We start from the raw sequence: 20,433 nt of genomic DNA, 5'->3' as shown, positions 1-20,433 counted from the left end.
AGAAACAACCTTTCCCTACAACGGTCGGACAAGTAGGGAAAATGAAAAGAATGTTTGAACTCAATTTACATTTTATAATATATGTAATTACTAACATTAAATATGAGAGAGACTATCCGATTTTTAATGGAAACATAATTTGTATAAAATTTAAAAATGTCAATTGCAATATAAAATAACATTGATTCAAATAAAAATAATGGTATTTGAGTCGTTATTGACTTCAACTTCCAATCATAATAATACATAAAAATATTTCTAGGGAATCCCAATAGGTAATGACGACAAATTCAAATCATTATTTATTTCTTTGGATTAATTATACATTTATTTATTTATTTTAACTTTAATCACTATTTGTGACGCATGCATATACTACATTTATTATATTCTATTTATTAACTCTTATACCATGCGATTTTACTGTTTCTTTTCCTGAATTAGTTTTAAAGGGATTCGTCAATAGTTTTTGTCTTTTCTGGTCTCCACTTCTACGATAGAAGTCTACTTACTGATCAATGAACAAATGAGGCGATTGTTTGCACATAAACGGCGTTTTTACGTGTTTTGAAATAACAATGGAATTTCATTTCCTTTTTTTTTATTTTTTTTTATTTTATTGCTTTGATGAGTGGACGAGCTCACAGCCCACCTGGTGTTAAGTGGTTACTGGAGCCCATAGACATCTACAACGTAAATGCGCCACGCACCTTGAGATATAAGTTCTAAGGTCTCACTATAGTTACAACGGCTGCCCCACCCTTCAAACCGAAACGCATTACTGCTTCACGGCTGAAATAGGCAGGGAGGTGGTACCTACCAGTGCGGACTCCCAAGAGGTCCTACCACCAGTAAAAATGCTTTAAAATAGAATCGTAAAATCGTGAGAAGAATTAATTTACAAAAAAAAAACTTCCTGCTCATTCACTAAAACGTAAAACGGTAGTCTTTTCTCTAACACTTCTCTTTAATAACTACATGAATTTTGTGAATGTTAGTGACACAAAACTAAAATTTAAGGATGTTTGTTAGTGACAAAAAATATTTTTTTTTAACTAAAATTAAGTTGATATCTGCCCCTACGGGCCTTCCAAAACCTGTATTACGAGATTATATCGTACAATTAATTATTCAGTTTAATGTCATATTGATTTTAGTCAATAAGCTATACAGTTTCTGATGTTTGGCTTCCAAAAATCATCAGATGGCCTTATATTGTTATACCTATATAGTGTTAGTGAGTTACATTGTGAACAAAATAATATTCGGAACTATTAATTTATATTATGATCTCAGAATCTGGTAATTTTGTTCCTCGTGTTCTGCGACAATGTCAACGATGCCTGAGTATGTGATTTCTGTTTTTTTTTTGCACGGACATACCTATGCTAGATGACAGTTAAATGACAAAAAACAATTTGCTTACCTCTTCTTTTCAAACCTCTGTTGAAGAACTGCGCATCATGGCGCCCAGGAATCACTTCAAAGGGACCTCTTTCCAAGGGCTATAATGTCGTTTACGACTGTCTCCACCCTTTGTAGGACCTATTTTAAGGTTACATTTGCTGAATTAATTTTAGTTTCAGGTTTTTAAAAAAGAAATAATTAGCTGTCTCTTTATGATCTGATTTTCATTGGTACAAAACTTCTGACCACGATTTACGGACCTGTGTGCTTAGTGCGAATTTTTTAACGTTCTCGATAGCGTAAAAGTTAACTCAAATTTGTATGAAGTTGGAACGTTTGCGTGCGCTTGCCGCTAGGGGCGCTGTCCCAAATGCATACAAATTTGAATTAACTTTTACGCTATCGAGAGCGTTAAAAACCCGCACTAAGCACATACTGTTCTGAATAGTAAGACTACAGTGAAGTGGAATGGATTACTAAAAACACATGCATAGTATTATTACACCTTCGCATACAAAGTGATTTGACGCAGTCTTTAGTCTACACCTCGGTGATAGCGAGATATATTCTCGATCAATACACCTTAGCCTTGGCTCACTTCATAAATTATTTTCCAAGTTTTATTATCAGTTTTTAAGGCAACATCACTTGTTAACTACTTGCTTAGTCATACGCATTTTTGGATTATTTATATTTCATAAGTGCCATGAGTGTATTAAATTTTGTTTTAATTAATAACAAAATCTAATTAACAAAAATAGAAGTCATTTTTTTTGGAATTAAAATTTTTTTTAGACAATTTGTACATTTTATTTGAATTGATTTGAAAAGATTGAAGTCCCAGTTGTACAATTTAACTGTTAACAGCGGTCCAGCCTTTCGAATATAAGTAAGATAAACTAATCAAATTTATAAATTCTCAGATTAGATTCTTATTGTAATGTTATTCTTTCATTGCGGAGCTCGTTCGTGAGCACGTGTTAAATACGTAATTTCTTAGAAAAGTTTGTATCTGACTTTGCGATTAGAATACTGACATTGTCTTATCGCTTGACATCAGTTTGGCGCCTTATTTTAGCGAGTGACTTACAGATTTTCTACTTCGCATTGTTTTTTTAAATAATATCCCATTCAACGTAAGGCTTTCCATTTATTTTCTGTTTGTTATTCAAAAAAAGGTTAAACCCAATTTTACCTAGTATAGCCTTCGATAGAACAAATTTTTGTTATTGAATGAGATAAAGTATGTTGAAATTGAAAAAAAAGAAGCGAATAGACATTTAAAACTATTAACAACAATGATATGTCCAATTTGGAATCTAATAAAAAATACGATATTTAGGTATGATTCAGTAAGAACTCTGCTATTGGTAAAATTTTGAGCCAACATATTGGGGCTGCTTCTTCGCTACATCTGGTACACCGATATATTCCCATTTATCAGTTGATGTGAACCAGTGAGCCGTGGCTTACTAAATGAAAACTACACCGGAGGCGTTGACTGAGCTTGAAGGCACGCCGATATACTATGCGATATACCAGACATGCGATATATTATGATGTCTAAGTACTTTTATTGAAATACTTAGTATTGAAGTACTAAGTATATTAGCTTTGAGATACGAAGTTACTTTCAAGAGTTGGCTTCAAGCTTCGTTTAAAATATAATAAGCCCCTATATCATACCTATATCATAACATGAATGACGTCTCTGACCTTGGAGAAATAAGATCGACTAGTTTTATAAAATGCCTCATTCTTCATTCTCCTGCCCTTTTCCCAGTCACCTGGGGTCGGCGCAACATGTTTTCTCCTTCCTCTCCTCTATCATATACCATTTCTTCGCTCACTCCCCTCTTACACATATCGTCTTTCATGCAATCCATCCATTTCTTCTTAGGTCTACCTATTCCTCTATATCCTTCAATTTTATAAAATGCTTATTCCATAGTATTTATTGTAAATTTCACTGTACAAATAGGAGGTATAATAGTAGCTACCTGTATTATAATATATCCTAATTAAATACTATTCGATAGTACGGTCAGTCCACCTTATACCCGTAAAAAAGGTGGATAGGTTAAACTTATAACCTATATCCCTTAGGACTCGTGAGGGCTTTAAGGTTCTATAATAACTTTGCAAACAGGTACACATGGTCTCATGGTGAGTAGCTATCGATACTGATGGATTTCAGAACACTTCCAAACCATTGCTCACTCTTGAAGACTTCTCGTTCGCGTTCAATTGGAAAAGAAAGGTCATAAATTTAGCTTACTACAAAGGAAACCTTTCAAACGTTATTCATTGAACATCTAAGCTAAGAAAAAAATTTATTTTCTTCAAAATTTGAGTTGTTCCTGTGTCGGTCAGATTAGAGAATAGATGAAATGGAATAATTATAAATAGAAGGAATTGAAAGTCAATTTATCAATTCAAATAGGGATACAATTTTGAAACAAAATTTAGAGTGTTTTATATATAAATAATGCTACTACTATCCACCCAAATAGAAAAATACAGTTTCACAGGTATGGTTTCGTAATTTTTTTAAACATAATTTTAGTCGAACGACTCGAACGACGATTCTGGTGGTAGGACCTCTTGTGAGTCCGCACGGGTAGCTTCGCCCTCCCTATTTCTGCCGTGAAGCAGTAATGCGTTTCGGTTTGAAGGGTGGGGCAGCCGCTGTAACTATACTGAGACCTTAGAAGGTCTCAAGTATCTCAAGATGGGTGGCGCATTTACTTTGTAGATGTCCATGGGTTCCAGTAGCCAATTAACACCAGGTGGGCTGTGAACTCATCCAACCATCTAAGAAATAAAAAATAAAACGAATAAAATCCAAAAGTATCCTTACCGAAGCAAAATTTCCTTCTAATTAATGTGATTAGACCGCAATTTGTATTGACGAAAATAGGCTATTTTCTCTTGTATTTTTCGCTCAAATCCCAATGCGCTTTACCCCACATGAGATATACCATTTTCACATATTACACGTATCGTACAACGTTCTGTAATTTGTTCTTCGCCAGCCAATTTCTGACGGTTTCGCTCTGACCCGGCTTAGCCAGACCGATGGCCATTACAGCGCTAGGTCACGCAGGCCTATTTATATTAGATAGAATGGTCTTTGGTTGTGAGTACCGTGTTATATATGAGGTTAGTGTAGTGTTTAATATTTTAACTGCATTATATTTTGTTTGATGAAGGTAACGAGATATTTTAAATTTGTTTACGCATTTTTAGAGAATTAAAACTCGTTATGTTACCAAGTAATCCCATGGGCAGCACGCCGTAGTCGTAGATATAATTAAAACAACTTTTACGATTAGTTAGACGGTCGGTGGTCCTTTCACGGAAACATGAGATTAAATCGTAAAAGTAATTGTAGTTGTGTATTTGATTTTATCATAGTTTCGTTACGTTAGTCTATTTCTAAGGATACACAGCGCAATTTTAAAGTAATTTAGAGTTTATCTCATGAGTCACGTTGGATGTTTTATTCGTGGTTCTTGTAATCGAACAACCCATCGGTTGTAATTGAACAAATAGCTTTCATTAAATCTATAAGAATATTATAATAATACATAATAATATAATTATCAGTTTTGTATTATTATTTCGATGTATTATGTATTACTTATAGAAGATGATGTAATGTAGCAAATATAACAAGATTTCCTTACGCGACTCCAAGTACTCGTCGTTTTATTTTAAATGGACTGTTTGCGGAATATAGGTATATAAATTAGGATGGATGCAAGATGAGGAATGTATTAATACGGTACATTAATTTGCTGGCCAGCTTCTTTTGTTCAATGTACTTCAGTTCTGTGGGTGATCGCTAGCTCTGCATCATTCATACAATTATTTGGAGACGTAGTGGATTGTGTAGTGCTAAGCAATTTGCGATATGCTTCTCTGTTTTGAGCATGCGAGACCACTAATTTGGCGAATCAATTTGTTTTATTTCACGCAACGGTTTGTCATGTATGTCATCATAATCAGATATTTATTATTATTATGATAGGATTTTTAGATATGTACCCTTTTTGCTAGAGTTTTTATTTGATTTTATAATTCACCGGTTCTTTACGAGTCGCTGATATCTTCAAATACACTATAGTATATATCTAGTAGGATGTATGATACTTGATCTCATATCAATCTACAAATACCTTACTCATCGTATAGTATGCAATGAAAGTAGTTAACAATAACAAATATTTAAGTTGCATTTTAAAGTTTCTGGTGAGTTACAATATTATTGTTTTTCATATTTTGCCGCGTACATTTTGTGAACATCTTGGATTATTTCATTGCATATTGATTGTAGTGACTGGATATTAATCCTCTTATCTCGACGGATGCTCGTCCGACGATAGAATTTTAATGAAGAACTTAGAGTCGAGAAGCTAATAAATTTTGTTTGAGGTGAATTTTGCTTAAAGTTTGATGTTATAGCTAACCTGGAGTTGGTAATATATTCAAATTTATGAGCATGTTAATCGTGCGACTAGGTATATGGAAAATATGTTATTTTATCTCTAAGGGTCTTTTAGACTGTGTTATTTTATGAACAAGTAAACATAATACCGTGGTAAAGTCTATTGTACGCGCGAGTACCCAGATTATCTCATTTGAAAAGATAAGGCGTCGGTTTTATCATATAACTGAGATCTGATTCATACATCTCGAGGTAGATTGTGGCATCCACATGGACGTCCATGGGCTTTCTTAGCCACTTCCGAAGCATAGGATTCATGAATAGATCCAACCATAATATGCAATAGTTAATATCAATCAAGAGACAAACATAATATGTAATAATTAAAACCAATCAAGAGAAGAGGCGGATGAAAAAAACAGCATTTCCTATTTTAGTGATTACTGATTTACACCTTTTTCTGCCGTTATTCTCATACTTAAACTTCAATGTCAACTTTCAACAAAAGCAACAGCCTAATAGAATTGCCCTGATAGAAATGACAGGGAGTACTCACTGTTTGGTCCTTAGTGTACTGAAAATGGTATAATGCTCTATTCAATCGCCAATATGATTGAAATTTGATAAAGCAATCGAAATCAAGGGATTGAAGACGTAAGTAATTAGTTTCACGTACTGAGGTACTATATTGGATTCTGTTTCGGGTCATATCAAAGTTATCAGTCAGTAACATTAGCTTCGGTGTTTCTCTTACATTAGGTTGCTATTCTATAAACAAAGGGTGATTTATTATTACGAATATTTTTAATGGATTTGAAAACAATTTTTCACTCATTTCAATATAATTGGCCTTTTTTTCGGGCCTGGGACCTCCTACGAAGTCCCCGCGCGTAGGGAGCGCGCGGGGTATATAGGACTTGACGTTCTGCAGGGGGCAGTTCTGTTGGGAGCAGACCACGGGCCGAAGGAATTTTAGGGCCCTACCGCACTAAACAACTCCCCGATCTCTGTCCGGGGTTAGAACTCGGTCAGAGTAGGGGGGTTCCCGCGGTCAGCACTACAACCAGACACAAAAACCATTTAAGTGTTTTATGTATTTTTATGTGTTTTACAATTTCCCAGGTGAATGTTTATAAGATCTGACCAATGGTTTTTGTGTTATCCTTAAGGGTAGGAGGGTTCCCGCGGTCAGCACTACAACCAGATACGTGGTTTTATGTGTTTTATGTATTTTAACATCTCCCAGGTGAAAGTTTATTAAAATCTGACCATGGTTTTTATGTTATTCTTAATGTTTAATTGACTTCAAATACATTGATGATATTCTCATTTTCTGCGTTTGAAGATAGATCGTTAATATTTTTGCTGAATTTTTGTATTCTTTTGTTTTAGAAGCGACATGGCATGAGCGACTGGGTGGGCGCGACATGCGGTGCGCGCCGCCCGCGCACATAGCCGCCGTCGCTCTAGCACTCTCCGTAGTCTTGAGACTTGCTAACGCTGGTAGGTACAAATCCAAAAACTAGTAGCTATACAGTAATATACAAGAAATAGTCTGATTTTCGATACCAGTTTTTCAACGGGTTTGTTTTAGCCGACTTAAAAAAAAAAGAGGTTGTTGTTTCTAAGTGAACCGATTTTGATGGTTCCTAATATTTTAGATTCAATAACAATTTGAAATATTGAACGAATAAAATTGAAATAGTGGATTTTCAACCTTAGCGTTATACCTACTTCCAATGGCCAGAATTATATATATTTTTTATATTGCTTTGATGGGTGGACGAGCTCACAGCCCACCTGGTGTTAAGTGATTACTGGAGCCCATAGAAATCTACAACGTAAATGCCAACACCAGCCTTGAGATAGTTCTAAGATCTCAGTATAGTTACAACGGCTACCCAACCCTTAAAACCGAAACGCATTACTGCTTCACAGCAGAAATAGCAAGGCAGTGGTACCTACCCGTGCGGACACACAAGATGTCCTACCACTAATTACGCAAATTATAATTTATTACACGATATTATTCCTTCACCGTGGAACTGAATCGTAAACAATTGTTAAATACGTATATCATTAGAAAAATTGGTACCCGCCTGCGGGATTCGAGCACCGGTGCATCGCTACATATGAATGCACCGGACGTCTTATACTTTAGGCCACGACGACTTCATCTTACTTAACACTATATGTACCTGTATATGTATATATATATATATATATATATAACGTATAGGTCTCTTGTATTTCAATCGTATATCAAGGCTAGTATCAGAACGCCTATGGCTTCTGATGTCTATGGGCTCCGGTGATCGTTTAACATAAGGTGGGCTCTCGATTCATTTATACATCATAGAGAAAAAAAAGTAGTTGAAACTCAATTTGACTACACCAGAGATCTTGCCACAGGCATGTTTATTGCAATGCGTGGACAGAAGGGTTCATGTCGCACCTAAATGTGCGTGTGTGTGCTAATGCGTTTACTGGAGCATATAGTTATTGGATAGTGAATCTCACCCCCACAGCACGCTTTAAAACATAATTTGGAGGTTTTAACAGTAAAATAATATATTGAACGAATGGATGTTAGGTAGCAACGATAAAGAGGAGATCTTCCACCGAGCAGATGTAATTGCTCAGTAGACGCATATACTTAAAATGTCGTTAGCGCGATTCAGGCGTCTGTCAAATATTTTCTGCTCTATGGTAGATACCGTAACAAATTCATCCTGAGCAAAGAATAGCGTTTTTGTGGGCTGATAACTTGCCCCACCGTTATAAAGCGGTACAAATAAAAACTTATATTAGTGAATGAGTATGTTTTCTGAACCTACATACGACTAATTTATTGCATGTACGTGTACACTAATATTGCTCATATTGCTCAGTGGAAAAGTATGTTTGAAAAACTCACCTATTTTTATGATGTAGTTGTATTTCGTGTTGGCTACACATAAACGCTGTATTAAATTCATATAATATGTTACCTTTTAGAACCATAAAAATCGTTCAAGTAACCCGAACACATACCGTCCAAAATAGCATTTAACATGCCTTAATACTTTTGTTATACTTGCGAATAACGAACTTATTATCAAAACTAGCGACTCGCTCCAGCTTCGCTCGGATTCTTAATAAAAATATCAAAATTAAAAATCATAATACACACTCATCTCTTCTATTTGCGTCAGGTTACTAAAAAAAGAAAACTATAAAGATAGTTTTGAATATTATTATTTTAATGAACTTTTATTTTCATTTAAATGATATTTTTATCTCTTTTTTATTATTTTTATATAACTATTTTTCTTATTTTCATTAAAAGGTCATACATACAAAACCAAAGCCATTGATTTTATTAAGTCAGAGCTTCCCTGTAAACGATATTTGACACTGTTTGATTTTTTTAAATAAAAGAACACTTATTGTGGCATAACTTTTTAGTAGGGACCCTTATTATTTAAAAAAAAAAGTCTTTTTCACTCGGAGATAGTGTAGCTTCCAAAAAGTGAAAGATTTTTTAAAATCGCTTCAATAGTTTCGGAGCCTATTCAATACAAACAAACAAATCTTTCCTGTTTATAATATTACTAGCGACCCGCCCTCGCTTCGCTTCGGAAACATTAAAACACACATGAAACAAACAAAAAAAAATTAAAAAAGTAGCCTATGTTCATCAGGGACAATGTCGGCTTCTAATGGAAAAAGAATTTTTCAAATCGGTCTAGTAGTTTCGGAGCCTATTCGAAACAAACAAACAAACAAATCTTTCCTCTTTATAATATTAGTATAGATAAGTATAGATAAAAGAGTTTTATAAAATACCTAACTACAGCATATACAGTAATATAACATAACTACAACTACAGCCATGTCTACGCAGTTCAGTTCCTGGAAATATGTAGATTTTCCAATCGAATTTTTGATGCGAAATCTAGTAGCCATTTGCACAGTCACCACTTGAATGATTGCCAATACTAGACTAGAATACGTGGGTTGGCAATAAAAAGAGAATACATTCAACACGTGTAAAATACGCGAGAACGAATTTCAGATTGCGAAAAATGTAAAAATCTTTACCCTTATCACACGATTTTATGAAAATCGAACACTTACATTTAGCACTTAGAACTTAGAACACTTTAGCTCACATTAGAAAATAAAATCGCATTATTTTTTCATTTCAACAGGCTCAATGGGCCCCGGTGTGCCAGAGAATATAACAGTGACATTCCTGAATCCGACCACCGTCAAAGTTTCATGGTCCACAACGGCGGACCTCGTTGAGAAATATGACGTCACGTACAAACCTTCAGACGCAAGGTAAGGCCTGTACTTTACATTTAGTTACGCTACCAGCTATCTTTCTATTAATACTATTTTATCTTACACAGCGTGTGTTCTGTCTTTTGTAATTCTTCTGATATTTTAAATGCGAAATTTTGCGAGTATAGAAGTTTGTTACTCTTCCACGCAAAAACTACAAGACGGATTTTGATGAAGCATCACTAAGTAATAGCTTGCAAATAGGTAATAGCACATAGGCTAAACATAGTACGATCAATGTACCACATATGGTAGGCGATAGTTTACAAGAAATTCATGTTCTTCATAAAATTACCTTTAGTCATATCGGAGTGTGTCCGGCTTTCGCTATTTTGTTAAGCATACCTCTTATGTCCTTATAACTATGTATTTCAAATATCACTGTTATATTGTAGGTGGTAATTGGTTGTAAGCGCGATTCTGACCTGGTGGTAGATTCAGCATAGCACTGCTCTTGCTAGGGTCAGCAGTTCTCTCAGAATGAGCCCCTGGGATCACCGATCCGTCAGTAGTTGGAATAGTCCTTTAGGTCCTTAAGATTATTGGGAATTCATCAATGAAATAAGCGTCATCGAGAATTGTTCATGGTTTCCTAAAATTAATCAAAAGCTACAAACAATAATAGTCCGGGTTGCGAGTGATTAGTTACAAACACTATAAACCGGTTAGTAATTAATTCCTTCTGACCATTGGGATATTAGCACTAGCGCACATTAATTAAGGAACTTATTGATCGATATTTTCGTCTTGCAAGCTTTCTCATCGACTTAAATAATAATAGAACATATTGTTACGAGAAGAACTAGAACATTCGAAAACGTGTTAGACTAGTCTTGTCTATGGCGAGAACATTATCGGGGCCATTGGAACACGCGATACAACTGGTAAACCAAGGAAGAGAATATTCGAGAAATGTTTCCAGAATATTCCAGATATTCCAGTTGTTTCGATATCGGTTTTTGCTATCTAACGACAGATGACGTTCCTCGTGCCAGCATAAGAGTATCACAAGCACTTTTTTGTCTTCCACGGTCGATCAACATACCACTCATTTGTTCGTCAAGTGGTCATTGTCAGATATGAACAGCAGTCACGCCAGAAGCACACCCAAGCTAATTGTAGGTTGGTAAAGCAAGGTGGTCGAAAATCAGTGCACTCAAGACTATTTTTAAAACTCATTTGTAGAAAAATATGTCATAGCGCTCAGGATCCAAAGAGTTTTAAAGTTTGGAAAGTTCTACGAAAATTGTACTTTATGAAATTTTGCTCCAATCCCAGAGAAAATCCGAACTGGAAACATTGCTTAATGAGATCTCAATAAGCCTTAATCACTTCGAGACGTTATTAAACTTGTGGACCCTCGAGATTTAGACGATTCGCTATGAAATTTTCGCACGAATTGAAGCTTGTAATTTTGATTTATAATAGCATTAATTATGGTGGGCTTTAAATTTTGGTTTTTATTGTTCCTCGTGCCTCAATAATGTGAGTAGGTACTGTTATAAGATCATTTTTACTTCACATATGAATTCTGGAAGTGTTTTTTTTTTTTTTTTATAGCTTAGATGGGTGGACGATCTCACAACCCACCTGGTATGAAGTGGTTACTGGAGCCCATAGACATCCACAATGAAAATGCGCCACCCACCATGAGATAGTGGTAGGACCTCTTGTGAGTGGTGGTAGGACCTTTTATGAGTTTGGTGGTAGGACCTCTAGGTGGTAGGACATAGTTATAACGGCTACCCCACCCTTCAAACCGAAACGCATTACTGCTTCACGGCAGAAATAGGCGAGGTGGTGGTACCTACCTGTGCGGACTCACAAGAGATTCTACCACCAGTGATTACGCAAATTATATTTTTGCGGGTTTGATTTTTATTACACGATGTTATTTCTTCATCGTGGAAGGCAATCGTGAACATTTGTTAAGTACGTATTTCATTAGAAAAATTGGTACCCGCCTGCGGGATTCGAACACCGGTGCATCGCTACATACGAATGCACCGGACGTCTTATCCTTTAGGCCACGTTGACTTCAAAATGCGGATTTGAAGCATTTATTGTAAATATCTGTGATCTACCCACACAGATAACACACGTAAGGCTCCCCAGCGGAATGCAAGGATAAAGCTCAGTAGTTCCGGACATGTGGACCAATAATTGTAAATAGACATGCTTTGACAAAAACAGACTTAAAAAAAAAAAGATGTTCCAAATAAATTAATATACACTAAAAACAATAATCATCGAAATCGGTTGGTGTGATATTGAGCTATTCATCTATTTGTCGCGCACGTACTTAATGCAAATTTAAGGCTTATATGTTCTTCTCATGGATACCATTATCAGAACTGGACTAAATTGTAATGGGACCACACGGGAAGCATTTTTCTAATAAAAAAAAGAATCCTCAAATCGAGTCACCCAGTCAAAAGTTATGAGGTAACAAACATAAAAAAAAAAAACATACAGTCGAATTGAGAACCTCCTCCTTTTTTGAAGTCGGTTAACAAACAAATAGCTATTCAAGTTGCTGGATTATATTCTATTGTTCTTCTTTAGTTAAACTTCAATTTTAATTATTTCTCTTCAGTCTATCCGTTTCTACTGTTTTATTATTTATATTGTTTAGATATTAATATATACTCTAGTCTAAGTAAATGAAACAAATTACGAACGCAGTTGATTCTATTTTATGAAATTTATTAATAAAGAAGCATAAAGGTTCGCACGGTAATGTTCTGGTCAGTCAAATTAAAATTGACGGTCAGAGTTGAAGGACACGGCTTGGGGTGACCGGACGGAATCGATAGAGCCATCTACGTATTGATATTAACAAGTTCAAACAATTCTAGTATGTGGGTTAGGTAGCCTTTTGTTTGTGTGAGCCTAATCGCTTTGAGCCATGCAGTATTTTAAGGGTGTTCGTATAAATATCGTATATCTATATATCTTAAATCTATATAATATATAAAAATGAATTGCTGTTCGTTAGTCTTGCTAAAACTCGAGAACGGCTGGACCGATTTGGCTAATTTTGGTCTTGAATTATTTGTGGAAGTCCAGAGAAGGTTTAAAAGGATTGAGATCAATTAGAAAATGCTCGTAATTAAATAAAAATAACTATTTTGTTTTTCCTTTGATGCGTGCGTCCCCCGTCGGACGTATTCCTTTTGTTTGTTTTAAGTATATTTTATACGAAAGTTTAGGTCTTTTATTTATCGATTGAGGCACTACGATGTCTGCTGGGTCAGCTAGTGTACATAAATATAAATAGTAGTTATATTTTAAATGGACACCGAAACAATGTGTGAAAAATCTATTCCGTAGGTTAAGGAGGCTTGGCACTAATTCACTATGATTAATTTTATTTAATTAATTAAAGGTACACACAATTGCTTCGAATTCTTTACAGCTTAATCCCATTTGTGGGATCCTCTTGTTCTTTATTAAAGTCTAAGCCGAAGTCAAACAAATTGTGAAGCCTCAAAGTACTGATTGATTTTTCTGCGTGCAAAGAAAAATAAATGTTAAATAAAAAAACTTCAGAGGTGTCAAGGGATTAATTAGTGAAGGAATTGTAAATTTTTTTTAAGTTATAATAATAAATTACGGCATTATGAAGAAGAAAAAAACAATACTATGAACTAAATTACTATTGTTGAAACGCTATCTCGAGAAACTGTACTCATTACGCGGACCAATCGGATACGAGCAATGTCACGCGATAAGCGCCTACACGTTGATTGGTCAGAATGACGGATCTAAAAAGTGTCGTGACAACTTTTCGTAAGAATTTTTTCCGTCTAGCCCCCTTTCACAACGCGCGATGAGGAACTTCGTTCCAAAACTTCGTTCCAATAAGTTCACTAGAGAATTTGATAGAAGTTTCCAAAATATTATAACCGACGAACAACACCTCACTGTTACCATTTTAGGAAATATGGAATTTAAAAAAAAACCGAAATTAAACACTAAAAACAGTATTATTTCGTGATGCGAGTATAATGACATACCTCTATATTCTTATTTGTGTTGATTACAAAATTAATACCACGATTATAACAGTATTAAGTATATACTTAAGTATTCACTTATAATACATATTTGTCAAAGCAATGGCTCGTAATCAGATGACTTAAACTTCATAGAAAATTTGTAGTTTATTGCAAAAAAACAAAACAAAAATAATGGAAATAAATTACGCATAAACATTTTGGGCTTTAATTAATTCTTACGTAAATTAAAGTCAAGGTTTCTTTTATTTTCAAGCCGCAATCATTCACATCTAATTGCGAAGTTATTTAGTACTTAGAGTTTTATTATTTTCATGGAAATATAAAAATTATTATACATAGTACGCCCCAAAATAACTGTTGTATCTGTTTCAATTTTAGGTTTTGGTGTGTAATAGAGCATACTATGTCTCTCATTCTTTCATTCGATAAACTTTTTTTTTCAATTACTTTTCTGGCATGTCCCTCACAGCTAGAGGAGTGTAGTAAGTTGACGGAGTCCATTCATACGTATGTTCCTTGAACGTCGACCTACACGACAACCTGGGCCTCGAATCAATCCGGAAATACATGAAGTCAGCGTCGGAACGGTACTTCAATAAGGCTATACGTCATGATAATCGCCTTATCGTTGCCACCGCTGACTACTCCCCGAATCCTGATTATGCAGGAGCTAGTCACCGTCGACGCAAAAAAAAAACATATGTTCCTATCTACCTTGGGATAGGCAGTTGAATTCGAGCGGTGACAGTTCAATCCTTTAAAGCAGAACCCATCATTAGGTTAAAGCAGAAATATATAGGACCGTAATGCGTATGCTACTATCAGTTCTCAAATCAGTTACAGGAAAATATATGTTAAATATGTAAGTAAGTAGTAGTGAAGTGAACACAACCACAAACTGATTTAGTATGAAAAAATATACGAACTAGTTAGTCTGGCCATAAATACTGTTACAATTAAAAATAAAAATAAATCTATTGCAAAAAACATTTATTACAATTTAAAGTGTAAAAAGCTTATTCGAAGTGGTCTCCATTGGCTGCAATACAGTCCTTTAAACGTTGAGGCCAGTTATCAATAGAAGCACGCACTCTTTCCATAGGAAAAATTTTCACTGCCAATCGTACAGATTGTTTTAGGGATTCCAAATTATCATGGCGTTTAGAGCAAGCCGTACTCTCTAAAACTGACTGGCGCCGAGTCTTGCTGGAAGGACCATTCTTGATTATTGAACATGGGGTTGTTAAGGGGCTTCACTACCTTCTCAAGAATGGTATCTTGATACACTTGTGCTAATGTTTTGATACCTTTTTCACAAACGTATGGCTCAGTCACTCCTTCATAGCTAATACCCCACCAAACCATCACTGAAGTCGGATAGTGCCCACGTTGCACTCTATCGACTAATTGGGAAGCTTCCTTACAGCTTTGAGCATAAATACGGTCATTTTGTTTGTTAAAATGTTGCTCAATTGTAAAAATTTTCTCATCCGTAAACTAAATTTTTCTATAACCTCCCTTTGCGTACCGCTTCAGTAGTTGTTTCGATTTTACCACCCTATTCTCTTTTAAATTATCAGTTAAGAAATGACCAGTACGTCTCTTATAGGCTGCAAGTCCTAAGTCATCTTTTAAAATATGCGACATGGTTCTAGGTGCTATCTTCATCTCCCGAGATAAAATCTTTTGCTTTCGGACAGGATTTCTTCGAATTCTTTCCCTTACTGCTTTGACCACCTTTTTCGTACGAACACTACGTGGACGGCCAGATCTTTTTCTCACAAACAGAGGAGGTCTCATTGCACCTATTAATAGCCCGGTACACAAACATTTTACTAATACCAAGCGTATGGAGAGTTTTAAAAATTGCATTTGGCTCCATACCTACTTTGCGTAATGCAATCACAGCGATTCGGTTCTCTTTATCACCCCACTCCATTTTAATATCGCAAAATATTGTACAATGTATTGGCGCCAAAATGAGAAAACTAGCAATCATATAAACATGACAGATTCTAAATTCAAATGTAATATTTTGTTTATTTTTAATTGTAACAGTATTTATGGCCAGACTAAGCATTATAGTGATTCCGGTTTTCGGGAGTCGACGACATAATTAAAATTACTTTTACGGGTATAATTGCGCTTTTTATATGATAGCTTTCAATGTTTCGAATGTTCTACAGAATTCGTGGTCACCGTCAATAATGTCAATAAAAAACGCGAGATCAAACTGTGAATGTGGTTTGATACCACGGAAAGACGTTAGAGATTCATAATATAAAAAATTGATTCAATTATTTATCTTGAGCTCAAATAATTCTAATGTTAATTGATTTACATTAAAATCAACATAAACTCAACTGTAACACGAAAACGATTTACGTAATCTGATTTTTTCAGCAAACAAACCGAAACGCCTTTTTAATAAACCGCTACAAAAACTTCAAGGAGCTACCCCTACGTAAATCAAAATGATATTTTACCAACTTTCTATAAAAACGAGTAATGTAGAATTGAAAACATGTTTACTTTGCTCTTTCATTTGTGATGAAAAACATCATTGAGTCGTACAAAACGCTTAACAACCGATTAATGAACGCTATTGTTTCAGAGCGTACAATAGTATGAGTTTTTTAAATATGAATTTTTATTTCGAAGTGGCTTGTGATGCCTGCGGTCTACAAAATAAATAAATAAACTAAATCAACGGCAAACTTGTATACGAACAACGATCATTATTAATTAACTTTCCGAGGCCTTTATTTTATATCCGGTTCGAATACGTAAAATAACTCGATATTCTAAGAGGCTTTTTACTAGTGGTAGGACCTCTTGTGATTCCGCACGGGTAGGTACCACCACCCTGCCTATTTCTGCCTTGAAGCATTAATGCGTTTCGGTTTGAAGGGCGGGGCAGCCGTTGTAACTATACTGAGACATTGGAACTTATATCTCACGGTGGGTGGCGCATTTACGTTGTAGATGTCTATGGGCTCCAGTAACCACTTAACACCAGGTGGGCTGTGAGCTCGTCCACCCATCTAATCAATAAATATATATATCTATATATAGCAACGTTTAGGCGGTAACACATTATAAAGTTGACGATTACCTTAGCACGATGTGGAAAATTTATGGGCGTGAAGATTGAACTATCTAACTATGTCCCTGGCATTTCCGAGGTGCGCGAAAATTAATGACCCCTCATAGTCCGGTGGGCCGTATGCTCGTGTACCCATTAAATCAATAGAAGAGATGTTAGCTCCAGATGATTTCATTTTCCAATTTAACTTATATATGCTTAATTTAAAGTCGTTACACATATTTTCAATTGACGGGCTCTCACCACGATTTTCATTAATGGATTTTCATCAAGGGTGTTGTCCGTAGCGGTGATCGTTATTGATTGATTTGATTCGTCTATTCATGTATACGGTGCCTTATAATTTAATCAATTGGCAATGCTTTGAGATCATTTTTCCGATGATTTCCTTACATAGACATATATTACATAGTTTAATTTAAAAAAACATCGAAAACAATTCTTGCTGTAGGTAACCTTAATATTATGCTCCTAGAGTTGCCAATAATGATAATTATTCTGTTTGGATATCTGTTATAATTAAACATAATAATTATTATAATACAGGAAGCTATCTTTTTTTTATTGCTTAGATGTGTGGACGAGCTCACAGCCCACCTGGTATTAAGTGGTTACTGGAGCCCATAGATCTACAACGTAAATGCGCCACACACATTGAGATATAAGTTCTAAGGTCTCAGTATAGTATCTATGTTGAGACGATCAGTTTCCGTTCACATTGTGTCGTGCACGCTCAATGAATATTTCAAGTGAAATTTTAGCATGAGACTAGTTGCCAAACTAGTTAAAACTTACCCACAACAAATAGAGTTCGACTGTAGTTTTACTTTAATCAATATTGTTAATGAAACGTAATGGAATCGTTTAGGAGATTATTTGTTATCAATGTTTCCGTCCTGAATCTGTTCTTTTTAACATTAATGCACATATGTAGGTAGGTATAGTGCATGTCGGTGTTACGCCAGGGTTTTTCACACATAGGGTCTTGTACAATGAAAATACAATACAATCCTATAAAACTTAAATATTACTTGTTTATTACAAAAAGCCACGTCTTACTTCTTACACAATTAGCCATTTTGTGATGGTTATACCAACTACTACTTCTTATATACAAACAAATGTCATTACTGCGAAACAATTCACAAAATATGGCTTAATATTCACAATACATATTTTAGTGATTTTTATATGACTGACATTAATTTATTTTACATAAATTACCTTTAAATAATATAAATTAACATTGTCATTATCCAGCCTAATAATAGATGGTGCCAACATCATTGCATAACAATTAAAATACTTAATTATGTTATTACTGTTAATTATAATATAAATTATTATTCATATTTATGCTTTATTAATATTTAATTATTTATACAGTCATTTGCGTTTTTAAACAAGAATATGAATATTTAACAAGTCGAAGTCGTCGTGGCCTAAAGGATTAGACGTCCGGTGCATTCGTATCGAGCGATGCACCGGTGTTCGAATCTCGCTGGCGGGTACCAATTTTTGTAATGAAATACGTGCTCAACAAATGCTCACGATTGACTTCCACGGTGAAGGAATAACATCGTGCAATAAAAATCAAACCCGCAAAATTATAATTTGCGTAATTACTGGTGGTAGGACCTCTTGTGAGTCCGCACGGGTAGGTACCACCACCCCGCCTATTTCTGCCGTGAAGCAGTAATGCGTTTCGGTTTGAAGGGTGGGGCAGCCGTTGTGACTATACTGAGACCTTAGAACTATATCTCAAGGTGTGTGGCGCATTTACGTTGTAGATGTCTATGGGCTCCAGTAACCACTTAACACCAGGTGGGCTGTGAGCTCGTCCACACATGTAAGCAATAAAAAAAAAAAAAAAAAACATATTCTGAACATTTTCACATAAAAACAGTGTCTGACAATTATTAAATATGGTAGAATAACAGTTCCATCTTGCTAATAATAAATAAACAATAAATAACATGGAATAAACTAAACTATATATTATTGTGTTAATTATTGCCAATAGTGGCGTTTGCGCCCATATGCACGTCCTTGCGTAGTCCATACGTATACATTTTTATATCAAAGCGTTCATAATCGGAGGCTTGGACAGTCGTTGTATTAAAATCCTCATGTCCCGAGATAGACATGGATATTTACGTTCTGATACCCTGTGGTCTAAGGTAATAATTTAACATCAGGCGATCTCGTCTACTCATTTAAAGCAATAAAAATTTGATTCTACTGAAATATAGTGTTTTAATAGTTTTGCAAAAAAGTGAAGTATATCTATAAGTATATCTATATAACCCTTTGAAGTGTATCTTTAAGAAAAAACTGGTTTTAATAGTCTTTTTTTAGATTTAATAAATAAGCAGACGAGGTCGGGACCTACTCGATGTTAATTGGTCGCCCAAGCTTATATCACAATAGGAAAGCGCGCGCGATAAAAATAGACCGAATTATGTCTTTCATATAATATTTGGTCCTGGGAGACGAACAGGTGGTCTAAACAAAACAATCATTCATTCCGTTTTTGGCGTCATACTACACGTTGTGTGCCAACTGAATTGTTATGTTTTTAACACGCTCTTTTTAGATCGTTATGTTACATACCTGTTTGTTTGTATGTGACATTAGATTTGAAGGCTATTTTCACCGACTTCAAGATGTCAACTTTAAAATTTGCACACCCATCAAGTATCTGTATTGAAAATACAATAAATTTCTTCTTGATAACTTCGCTCTAATAGGCTGGTCGGAATCAACAGGATAAAATAAAAGATAATACTATCTGTTAGTTCAGTAGTCGACAACCCACGGCTCGCGAGCCGCATGCGGTTCTTTGACTCGTCGGCTACGGTTATTGAATATTAGTTATTATCTTTCCTTGTTAGAGACGAGTAAAAGTGTTTGAAATGCAAAGCTATAAAGTCTAAGTAAAAAAATGGCTCTTTAAATATATGTCTATTGTATCTGTCGGTGTTACTAGGGTTTCGAGAGATCTTCCGCCCCCGTCATCTGACTGCCGGAGTCCCGCAAGGCTCCGCGCTCTCCCCGTTATTATTTAGTTTGTATATCAATGATATACCCCGGTCTCCGGAGACCCATCTAGCGCTCTT

At 35.2% G+C, this 20,433-nt stretch overlaps 1 protein-coding gene across 2 annotated transcripts in view; it reads left to right on the top strand.

Moving 5' to 3' along the window:
- LOC149502485 (uncharacterized) overlaps positions 1-20,433 on the top strand; it is a 166,769-nt gene that overhangs the window by 78,016 nt on the left and 68,320 nt on the right. For both annotated transcript variants that reach the window (XM_089729044.1, XM_089729043.1), the window contains exons 2-3: positions 7,250-7,360; positions 10,051-10,183. In XM_089729044.1, the coding sequence (XP_089585170.1) occupies positions 7,285-7,360; positions 10,051-10,183 (209 nt within the window). In that variant the 5' untranslated portion in view covers positions 7,250-7,284. The remainder of the gene's footprint in view (positions 1-7,249; positions 7,361-10,050; positions 10,184-20,433) is intronic.

Source organism: Bombyx mandarina, chromosome 08 (genome assembly GCF_030267445.1).
Source record: "Bombyx mandarina strain Sakado chromosome 08, ASM3026744v2".
In the NCBI taxonomy this organism is placed as follows: Eukaryota; Metazoa; Arthropoda; class Insecta; order Lepidoptera; family Bombycidae; genus Bombyx; species Bombyx mandarina.
The sequence above is the reverse complement of the archived record's forward strand: the minus strand, read 5'-3'. Positions and strand labels throughout refer to the sequence as shown.